This window comes from Thalassophryne amazonica, chromosome 12, assembly GCF_902500255.1.
Source record: "Thalassophryne amazonica chromosome 12, fThaAma1.1, whole genome shotgun sequence".
Classification (NCBI taxonomy): Eukaryota; Metazoa; Chordata; class Actinopteri; order Batrachoidiformes; family Batrachoididae; genus Thalassophryne; species Thalassophryne amazonica.
Window position 1 is genome coordinate 53,521,977 of NC_047114.1, and position 12,057 is coordinate 53,534,033.

At 39.7% G+C, this 12,057-nt stretch overlaps 1 protein-coding gene across 1 annotated transcript in view; it reads right to left on the bottom strand.

Annotated features, from left to right (window-relative positions):
- astn1 (astrotactin 1) overlaps positions 1-12,057 on the bottom strand; it is a 1,400,536-nt gene that overhangs the window by 474,526 nt on the left and 913,953 nt on the right. The window contains exon 16 of the mRNA XM_034183391.1: positions 10,487-10,591. Within this exon, the coding sequence (XP_034039282.1) occupies positions 10,487-10,591 (105 nt within the window). The remainder of the gene's footprint in view (positions 1-10,486; positions 10,592-12,057) is intronic.

Here is a 12,057-nt window from a genome sequence, read left to right on the forward strand (position 1 = left end):
CTCATTTTTACTCTAGTTCACCTTGTTTTTGGTTCAACAATCAGGTTACTGAATTCTTTTCATCACTCTGTTGCCCTAAGTAGTTTTTGTTTTTCCAAATTTACTTCTTGTGTCTGACCCATGTCCTCCCCATGACGCTATCATGCTGTGCAGCCAGGCTCATGTGTAATATGTAATAAGGAATAATAAATGTGTAATAAGGAAAAAAAAATGTGTGAAACAGACAAACACATTGAAGTTGTACATGAGTTATATGAATTTGGGAGTTTTTTGCCAGGTTAAGTTGTTCATCAGTGTGATGGCCTGTGGAAAGAAACTGTTGGTGTGTCTTGTTGTTTTGATGTACAAATGAAATCAAATCAATTGTATTTATATAGCGCCAAATCACAACAAAGTTGCCCCAAGGCGCTTTATATTGCAAGGCAAAAGCCATACAATAATTACAGAAAAACCCCAACGGTCAAAACGACCCCCTGTGAGCAAGCACTTGGTGACAGTGGGAAGGAAAAACTCCCTTTTAACAAGAAGAAACCTCCAGCAGAACCAGGCTCAGGGAGGGGCAGTCTTCTGCTGGGATTGGTTGGGGCTGAGGGGAGAGAATCAGGAAAAAGACATGCTGTGGAAGACAGCAGAGATCAATCACTAATGATTAAATGCAGAGTGGTGCATACAGAGCAAAAAGAGAAAGAAACACTCAGTGCATCATGGGAACCCCCCAGCAGTCTAAGTCTATAGCAGCATAACTAAGGGATGGTTCAGGGTCACCTGATCCAGCCCTAACTATAAGCTTTAGCAAAAAGGAAAGTTTTAAGCCTAATCTTAAAAGTAGACAGGGTGTCTGTCTCCCTGATCCGAATTGGGAGCTGGTTCCACAGGAGAGGAGCCTGAAAGCTGAAGGCTCTGCCTCCCATTCTACTCTTAAAAACCCTAGGAACTACAAGTAAGCCTGCAGTCTGAGAGCGAAGTGCTCTATTGGGGTGATATGGTACTAAGAGGTCCCTAAGATAAGATGGGACCTGATTATTCAAAACCTTATAAGTAAGAAGAAGAATTTTAAATTCTATTCTAGAATTAACAGGAAGCCAATGAAGAGAGGCCAATATGGGTGAGATATGCTCTCTCCTTCTAGTCCCTGACAGTACTCTAGCTGCAGCATTTTGAATTAACTGAAGGCTTTTCAGGGAACTTTTAGGACAACCTCATAATAATGAATTACAATAGTCCAGCCTAGAGGAAATAAATGCATGAATTAGTTTTTCAGCATCACTCTGAGATAAGACCTTTCTAATTTTAGAGATATTGCGCAAATGTAAAAAAGCAGTCCTACATATTTGCTTAATATGCGCATTGAAGGACATATCCTGATCAAAAATGACTCCAAGATTTCTCACAGTATTACTAGAGGTCAGGGTAATGCCATCCAGAGTAAGGATCTGGTTAGAAACCTTGTTTCTAAGATTTGTGGGGCCAAGTACAATAACTTCAGTTTTATCTAAATTTAAAAGCAGGAAATTAGAGGTCATCCATGTCTTTATGTCTGTAAGACATTCCTGCAGTTTAACTAATTGGTGTGTGTCCTCTGGCTTCATGGATAGATAAAGCTGGGTATCATCTGCGTAACAATGAAAATGTAAGCAATGCTTTCTAATAATACTGCCTAAGGGAAGCATGTATAAAGTGAATAAAATTGGTCCTAGCACAGAACCTTGTGGAACACCATAATTAAGTCTGTGAAGAAGATTCTCCATTTACATGAACAAATTGTAATCTATTAGATAAATATGATTCAAACCACTGCAGCGCAGTGCCTTTAATACCTATGGTATGCTCTTATCTCTGTAATAAAATTTTATGGTCAACGGTATCAAAAGCAGCACTGAGGTCTAACAGGACAAGCAGAGAGATGAGTCCACTGTCTGAGGCCATAAGAAGATCATTTGTAACCTTCACTAATGCTGTTTCTGTACTATGATGAATTCTGAAACCTGACTGAAACTCTTCAAATAGACCATTCCTCTGCAGATGATCAGTTAGCTGTTTTACAACTATCCTTTCAAGAATTTTTGAGAGAAAAGGAAGGTTGGAGATTGGCCTATAATTAGCTAAGATAGCTGGGTCAAGTGATGGCTTTTTAAGTAATGGTTTATTTACTGCCACCTTAAAAGCCTGTGGTACATAGCCAACTAATAAAGATAGATTGAGCATATTTAAGATCAAAGCATTAATTAATGGTAGGGCTTCCTTGAGCAGCCTGGTAGGAATGGGGTCTAATAGACATGTTGATGGGTTGGAGGAAGTGACAAATGAAAATAACTCAGAACAATCGGAAAGAAAGAGTCTAACCAAATACCAGCATTACTGAAAGCAGCCAAAGATAACGATATGTGTTTGGGATGGTTATGAGTAATTTTTTCTCTAATAGTTAAAATTTTATTAGCAAAGAAAGTCATGAAGTCATTACTAGTTAAAGTTAAAGGAATACTCAGCTCAATAGAGCTCTGACTCTTTGTTAGCCTGACTACAGTGCTGAAAAGAAACCTGGGGTTGTTCTTATTTTCTTCAATTAGAGATGAGTAGTAAGATGTCCTAGCTTTACGGAGGGCTTTTTTTTATAGAGCAACAGACTCTTTTTCCAGGCTAAGTGAAGATCTTCTAAATTAGTGAGACGCCATTTCCTCTCCAACTTACAGGTTATCTGCTTTAAGCTGCGAGTTTGTGAGTTATACCACGGAGTCAGGCACTTCTGATTTAAGGCTCTCTTTTTCAGAGGAGCTACAGCATCCAAAGTTGTGCTCAATGAGGATGTAAAGCTATTGACGAGATAATCTATCTCACTCACAGAGCTTAGGTAGCTACTCTGCACTGTGTTGGTATATGGCATTGGAGAACATAACAAAGAAGGAATCATATCCTTAAACCTAGTTACAGCGCTTTCCGAAAGACTTCTACTGTAATGAAACTTATTCCCCACTGCTGGGTAGTCCATTAAAGTAAATGTAAATGTTATTAAGAAATGATCAGACAGAAGGGCGTTTTCAGGGAATACTGTTAAATCTTCAATTTCCATACCATAAGTCAAAACAAGATCTAAAGTATGGTTAAAGTGGTGGGTGGACTCATTTACATTTTGAGCAAAGCCAATTGAGTCTAATAAAAGATTAAATGCAGTGTTGAGGCTGTCATTTTCAGCATCTATGTGGATGTTAAAATCACCCACTATAATTATCTTATCTGAGCTAAGCACTAGGTCAGACAAAAGGTCTGAAAATTCACAGAGAAACTCACAGTAACGACCAGGTGGACGATAGATAACAAATAAAACTGGTTTTTGGGACTTCCAATTTGGAAGGATAAGACTAAGAGTCAAGCTTTCAAGTGAATTAAAGCTCTGTCTGGGTTTTTGATTAATTAATAAGCTGGAGTGGAAGATTGCTGCTAATCCTCCCCCTCGGCCCGTGCTACGAGCATTCTGACAGTTAGTGTGACTCGGGGGTGTTGACTCATTTAAACTAACATATTCATCCTGCTGTAACCAGGTTTCTATAAGGCAGAATAAATCAATATGTTGATCAATTATTATATCATTTACTAACAGGGACTTAGAAGAGAGATGTCTAATGTTTAATAAACCATATTTAACTGTTTTAGTCTGTGGTGCAGTTGAAGGTGCTATATTATTTTTTCTTTTTGAATTTTTATGCTTAAATAGATTTTTACTGGTTGTTGGTGGTCTGGGAGCAGGCACCGTCTCTACGGGGATGGGGTATTGGGGGGATGGCAGGGGGAGAGAAGCTGCAGAGAGGTGTGTAAGACTACAACTCTGCTTCCTGGTCCCAACCCTGGGTAGTCACAGTTTGGAGGGTTTAATAAAATTGGCCAGATTTCTAGAAATAAGAGCTGCTCCATCCAAAGTGGGATGGATGCCGTCTCTCCTAATAAGACCAGGTTTTCCCCAGAAGCTGTGCCAATTATCTATGAAGCCCACCTCATTTTTTTGTTGTACAGAGCTCTGTTACATCGACCGGAGGGGAGGAGTTTCAACAGTGTGTGTCCAGGGTGGCAGGGGTCTGCAGAGATGCTACCAGCTTGCTTCCTGGTCCTGGACCAGTATAAGTCCTGGATGGAGGGCAGGCTGGCTCCAATGATTTTTTTCTGCAGACCTGACAGTTTGTTGAAGTCTGTCCCTGTCACATTTGGAGACAGAGGGAAACCAGACAGAGATGGAGATGCACAGGACAGACTGGATGATGGATGTGTTAAAGATGATTGATCAAAATCTTGCTAAAATACGTACAAATATAGTTACACAGTAACCAAGGCAATCCCAAGAGTGAGCACCAACTAAAACCAACTGAAATTCAGATCTGAATTCTGCTGATCTTGGAGAAGGATGAAGTCACAGCGACACCCATCCACAGACACTCAGAGGTGAAGACAACACATGTCCTTCTGATACAGACAGTTCAACATCCCCACAAGTAAAGAATGTTCAGTGTTGTGTACTCACTGATTGTTATGACCATTTCTTTGCATTTGCTCTGAGCATCACCGAATAAAATAATATAATTCCATTTTGAGGCCCCAGGCTTGGAGAATAGCAGGTTTGTCTGCATGAGCAGGTGTGCTCCTAACACGTTGTGCTGAAAGTCATTATCGCCCATTACAGTATTATCATATGCACTCCAGGTCTTAATTCTGATGACAGCAGAGTTTGCATTTTCCATCAACAAGTCCTCTTTCTTGGATGGACTAGATGATTGGCCTTTTTAGTTTGTCCACTTTTATCTAATTTCTGTCATAGAGAACTTGACCCAAACACATTTACAGCCCTTCAAGATTTTTAAGCATACCAGCTAAGCAGCAGCCCTACAATCAGCCCATAAATGACTGTTTCAATAAGACCTTAATTTGATATAATGAATCCAACTGGAACCTTTAAACACTGCATTATAAATCTGCCAGCAGAACACCCTGTGGTGAATGTCCACCATCATTCTATATCTTCTGGTTTCAAAAACAGATTTATCACTGCTCATTTTCATGCATACAGTACATTTCTGAGTTATTTATTTTCATTCCAATCCACAGCTCACAACATGCAGCTCAATAGCTTTTAACTTAATTTAGTACTAAATCATGAGAAATTTTGCGCAGATGTTCTCATTTCAAAGGCATGAAGTAGAAATAACAAAAATACAAAGGTTCCAATATATAGTTGTCGGATGTTTGCATACGCTCAGTAGGAGGATGAATTTCTTAGTAATTTTTGACACTGAGGGCTCCTTCACACATAACATGAAGATGGGCAAAAGAAGCAGGAACTAACTGAAAAAGAGCTTAAAAAAACAATTTGGCAAACGGTGAAAAATTCCACCTGCTGTCAGAGAGGTGTGAACAACCCTGAGGTGATGGTTTCCAGTGCGATGAAACCAGTGTATCATCTGATCACTCTGAAACCAGTGCGATGATGAACATTGCACTCAGACAGCAGCAGCAGCAATTACATGCTGGACATATTATTTATGCTGTGCAGAAATCAACGGAAATGTGTAAAGCACAAAATAATGTGCACAGAATTTCATAAGAACAGTGAATGTACTGTTTAGATGTAAGACAATCATGTTACTGGCCATGAATCTGTCTTCACTTGAAAAAAAAAAAAACACACACACACACACAAACACACACACAAAAAACCCACAACCACACTTTTAAATATTTCTGTTATAAAGAGCAGACAATACAAGAATTATCCTCCTCCTGGATGTACACAAGGAAGTAATGAACTGACATGGATGACTTTTTCTTCCTTTTATTTTTTACATAAATGACCTGATATGCTTGTATCATGATCACATCAGCTGGCTCTGTGTGTCCCTCTGTCCAGCGCACACAGAAGTGCTGCTAACTGCATTGCAACAGTGATATGTGTTTTTAATTATTACCATGGGAGGAGAGACCGCCGACGCACTCGCCTCACGGTGTCATCTTGTTAGGGGATATGCTGCATGGCACAATATGCATTACCCAGCTGTGCGTAGCGATGACACTGTGGTCAGTGCAGCTATGACTGCAGCTCATCGGCATGCATTCTGAGATGTGGTTCGGGTGATGAAGTTTCTTTTTATGTTTCCCCATGTCATCATAGTTTGCAGACACGTGCAGCACCACGCCTTGCATATGGGTGATTGGAGCACACGTGAAAATATGTGTTCCCCAGCTTTGTGTTTCGCTGATGTGGCGGTCAGTTGCGATGTGGAGTGGCGCACGCTGCAGGACTGCAATCGGCCATGGGCGGTGGTCAGGCCCCTCCCTGCGTGGTTCCGAATGCCATTCAACCCATGATGTGACAACATGTCAATCACTGTCCCTTGACAAACGCATAACTGTGGTGCGTGTGCGCATCTGACCCGGTCAATCAATACATGATCAACATGCGGCACGCAGACATTCCCATCTGCTGGTCTGTTTCAACCTGGGGGCAGCCTGTGCAAAAGTGAGTGTGCATCTTCAGCTGCACGATGTGGTTACACATTGCTGCACGATGTGGTTACACATTGCTGCACGATGTGGTTACACATTGCTGCACGATGTGGTTACACATTGCGCAGCTGCTGGGGGAAAACCTGCTGTGTTTCCACGTGCACGGAACCATTGCAGCATGTATTTTTTTATTTGTTATTTACTTTTTTCTTCACACCAGCTGCATGATGTTTAACCACATTGTGCAGCTGGTGGCACTGTGTTCCCACGTACATGACCAGTCACACCAGCATCGTGTACTCCTGCCTGTCGGCACGATGTTTTGTGGTGCGCTCATACCAGCTACTCCGACGGGTGTCACCCTGGAGTTGTACATATTCGCACTATGTGGGAAGAAGCCTTAAGGATGTATGCTGTACAATCATACCACCCTTACAAAAGAACAGTTCAAAGACATAATTAAAAGCCCCAAATTACGTTCATGCCCATGATGAGTGTATGTAAATTTCCAACCACAACTGTACATAACCAAGAACTATGTGTCACATGTGTCCTGTATTTACTGCAAACATTCTTCATTCATGTTTTAGAAAAAAATTAACCTAACACACCCCCAAGTTGCAATATGCATGTCAACTTGTCGGGGCAGTATAACTGCCTTGTATGTGTGCGCAAAATTACACCATAAGGTTGGTGTGAGATAATTAAAAACAAGACGACAAAGGAATTCTTTTGTGGATCCAGTACTAATCTGCCTCCTTCTGGACACAACTTCCAACTGGTCAGTTCAGCTCAACAGCTCAAGGTAAGAAGGAAAATATGTGAATGTGCATAATTTGGCCTTGCATTTTCCTCATTTTTTAAAACCCCTTCTCTGTATATATCACTGTAGAATGAATCACAGCTGGCTCATGCCAAAAAAAAAAAAAAAAAAATCTATGAAATTTTTAAAGTTCCAGCATTAATTTGATGACCTCTTTCCTCATGAATTAAGGGAGTGACACACAAAAGAACCTTTCAATAAACAGTAGCAATGACAGTGACAAATTACAAAAAAAGGTATCTACAAGAACAACAACAACAACGCTAATAAAGACGATAAACATAAAATTAACAACAAAGGATGTGATCATGATTATAGCAGTAACCACAGAAATATGTACAGTTTCACATGAATTACAGCAGCAAGGTGGATTAGTGGTGATCACTCTTATCTCACAACAAAAAGGTCTAGGGTTTGATTCCACCCATGCCCAGTTCCTTTCTGTGTGGAGTTTGCATGTTCTCACCTTGTCTGTGTAGGTTTCCTAAAGACATCAGTTTCCTACAATTATCAAAAAAGTGCTCATTGGAGACTCTGCCTCTCACCAAGGCAGTGTCTCTACACCTAGAATTGTTTTCTGGGTGCCAACCTGTGGCTGCCACTGCTCCTAGTGGTTGGATTATGTCTTACTGTAATTCAGAAGGGTTAAACACAGAGGGCAAATTCTGTTCATGTACAATGACAAGCCTCTTAGTGATGTAAATAAGGATGGGACCAATCCAATCCAGAATCGGTATCGGCTTCTGATTCCAACGTAATTCAAGTATTGGAAAATACCGATAGAAACTGTGGCATTTTCCGATATCAGAGAGAAGCCACGTCTTTGAAACTTCTCAAATGCTGCATGCTCTCTGCTCTGTTAACTGCTAAACATGAGGACGCGAGTGGGGAGGGGGAGGTTTCTGAGCTGAAGCCAAACTGTTTGTTCCACAGTCAGGGGTTTTAAGCCATGGGTAGCGGCAAATTTCCGTCCGGCTCTTGCTTTCAAATTGGCTGTGTGCCGAGCACAGATTTTCTGAAAAATGAACGGAATTGTTACTGAAAAAACAGTCGCTTCAACGTCCCGAGGCTGTGAAACAGCAGCATGGAGCAGAGCACAAGAGCGGAGCTGAGCAGAGTTTGTTTCTGCCCGCTGAATGGGGAAAAAAAAAACTACATGAAAATCCTTCAGTATTAATCCAGCATTCCTCGCGTGAGCCTCACTGATGATACATTTAGAAATTTACAGTTTATTTTACAGTTAAAAGGCTTTGTGTTTCCAATAAGTTCAAAGTTTGCTCTTTGCAAGAAAATGGCAAGAGAGGGAGCGAGCGAGAGAGAGACAGACAGAGGGAGGGAGGGAGGGAGGGAGAGAGAGGAAGGGAGGGAGAGAGCGAGCACGAGATAGAGAGAGGACTTTTTTGCTGCAACACTTGCTTTGACAATGTAAACGTATGTTTCAACTGAAACTGAATTACGGGCGAGACAAAGAGAGAGCGACCGAGAACTTAATTTTCATTTTTACTGTAACACTTGCTTTGACAATGTAAACATATATTTCCCATGTCAATAGAGCTGCACTGAAATTGAGAAGGAGAGCGAGAGACTGAGAGAGAGACAGACACAGAGAGAGAATGCTGTCTTTTCTCTTTTAACTCAATAAAAGTCAATAAATAAAAGCACTTAATTCTTTCACCAAAACATCAAATCTCCTGGCAAATTGTAGATGAAATTTCAGGTCTTCTTTTTAAGAAAATCCTCCTTTAAACACTTCATCATAGGGCTGTATAACTGGGGATACAAATATCCTTATAAAATCAACAATAATGATAATAATAATAATATTAAAGCAAACAGAGCTCTGGTATCGGAATAGTTTTGGTATCGGCAGATATTCAAATTCAGGTATCGGGATCGGATAGGAAGTGAAAAAGTGTGGGTCGGTGCATCCCTAGTGGTAAATATATTCAGATGTGTGATAGCATGAATGTTTGTGAGGAGGGTCATCAGCGCCACAAAGATCAAAGCTGTGTCACAACTACATGTCCTCTCTGCTGGAGAGGACAGGCACAGCAATAGGACCAGTACCACACACCACTAGGAGATGAAAAGCAATCATGGGCAGCCATGAACCAGGGTATTCTCTTTGACAAGCAAGCACACAACCAGATCACACGGCAAAAACATGGTGATGTCATGAAAAGTGATTTAATATATTAGTTTGTGATACTGTCATGAAAATGTAACACATTTTGTGACGGTATCATGAAGATATTTTCTCATGCTACCACAAAATTTTGGATGACAAGGTTGGCACTGACGAAATGTTGACTGTGTCACAAAAATGTAACTACGTACCAGACAGATGGTTTGCACCACCATTCTGTCATATGCTAATTAGCCCATTTTATCCTGCTGATATAACACAGATTTTTTTCAGATCTCTTTATACTAATATACTTTACACAAATGCTGCAAAAATAAGTTAAAAACAATACAAATACATAAATACAATTCATACTTTCAGAGTTTTTCCTATTATGTAAAAGCCCAGTGGCAATGGTCTCCCATCCAAATTCCTTTTGCATGCACCCCTCACCTAAAAACAAGAAGAACAAAAAAAACCCAACAAAAACAACATATTGCTGTTATCCTGAATACACCACATACTGCTACTATTTGGTGCTTTGGGAATAAAATGGGCATGGTAGCACAATCAGATTAAAATCTGACATTTTGCCTGTTGATATCATAACTGATCAGCCTAGCAATCCTTCTGCCAAAGTTCAACACATCTTATCTCTCAATGTTAAAATGAATGCAAAAAAAGAAAGAAAAGATTTTATCAAATATGGAAAAGCTATCCCTACAAAAATGGAATAAACACACAAAGCCCATTTCTGAATTTGACTTATTCTGTCAGCAGTCATACAAAAAACTAACAAAGGCAAAAACACATCCTTCTTGGGGGAGGTAATTAAATAAAGCACTCAGGCTGTGATGGGCTGTTAACCTTGATGTGTCATATTAATCACAATGTGATAAATAATTGATTGACAACAGTGCTGTTTTTCTCCTTAGAGAGAGTGCACTGGAGAGCTTTTATGCCTGGGACCAGAGCACAGTCTCCTCAAACATAAATAATCAATCAGTAATAACAAATGATATATAATTAACTAGCAGAGGCACAGAGTGATTTACCTTGAGAGAGGACCCACTGATTGAGTTTGACATGGTACTGCACGGAGCGAAGACTCCAATGCTGAACGAGAGGGTAGCCAGACACCTCACTGTAGTTTACCATACCTGAAATAACAGTGAAATAAAATCACACATTAATATAAGATGTAGATCTCAGCATGAGAGGAAAGTCTGCTCCAGTCTGGCCATGTAGAAAAACTGCTACATATATTAATGGAAGAATGCACACATCAAAGAGGAACTCAATACCTCTTTCTTATTTACCTTACTGCAAGAGTCAGAAGTAATATTTAATAAATATTAATATTAAATAGCAGGATAGACAACCAAGCAAAATCTTCAGAGTGGGTTCAAAGTGGCGCCCAATCTGAAGTGCACCATTGCCAGGAAAGTGCACAAAAAAGGCACTTATGTGATATCTAGTATGTGGAAATAGTGAAACAGTCAAAGGCAGGCTAAAATCTTCAGCAAAGAAGAAGGGTAGGGGAAAAATGGCACTTAATAAACAACACACCTATATTAAGTTGAAGTATTTTTAAATCAAAATGGTAATGTTTCCTGTGTAAGCATCCAAACAGACCCTTTTGATATGGCATTTAATGACCTAATTTATATAAAAAGCATTCACCCTTTTGAAAAGACGTGTTAATGAGTCGAAAATGATATTTGACTCCGATCAACATAAAAAGTCCAAGGTAATGCAATGTTGCAAAACCAATTTATTGCTTGATGATTCACAGCTTCAAATCACTCTGTGCAACTTTCGCTGTATTTTTAGTCCTTAAAATGTCTGATTATTAGTCCAATCTCTTTGTTCATCCTTGTGAAAAAGGAGTAAATGGATTGATGTGGAATTTTGTTGGGAGATTGTCCTTAGTTCAAGGAATAACTTTGTCATCCTATCTTCCACCCAGAACAAAGCACTGCACAGAACAATGCAAGTGTCATTTCCAGTGTACAACCGACACAGTTATCCTTTTCAAACGAAACACATCATGGACCAAAATAGGAGTTTCATTTGTCCTCACCTATATCTATCAGATTTTGAAATTTCAGAACTGAATATGTGGTTGTTTTTATGGAGTTACTGATGGAATTTTTTCAGGCCACAACCTCACTATTTCTGCACTTGCTGTGGTAATTTTAGGGAAGCGATCCTACCGTCATGAGTGAACACAAATTTTGGAAATGCTCCTATGGGTCATATTTGTGAGTATGAATAAACAACCTACGCTCGTAGTTGTACAATCTGGAGAACAGTTTGTCAAAATGAATTGAACATGCCCCAAAGCCAATTGCTCTATGCGTCTTATGCGTGCAACAGTAGACGGGTTTCCAATACCCTGCAAATTGCTCAAACTAAAGAAGCCAATTGAAAATACACTAAATGGAAAATATGTATTTTGAAAATATTTGCAAAAATGCTTCTACGCTTGCAATTTGAGAAAGCCATTTGAAAGTTTTTTACACTCACAATTTGAGAAGGTCATCTGAAAGTTTTTAACACTCGCAATTTAAAAAAGCCACATTTTGAAAAACTACAATTGAGACACTTTTTTCTGCTATTACAG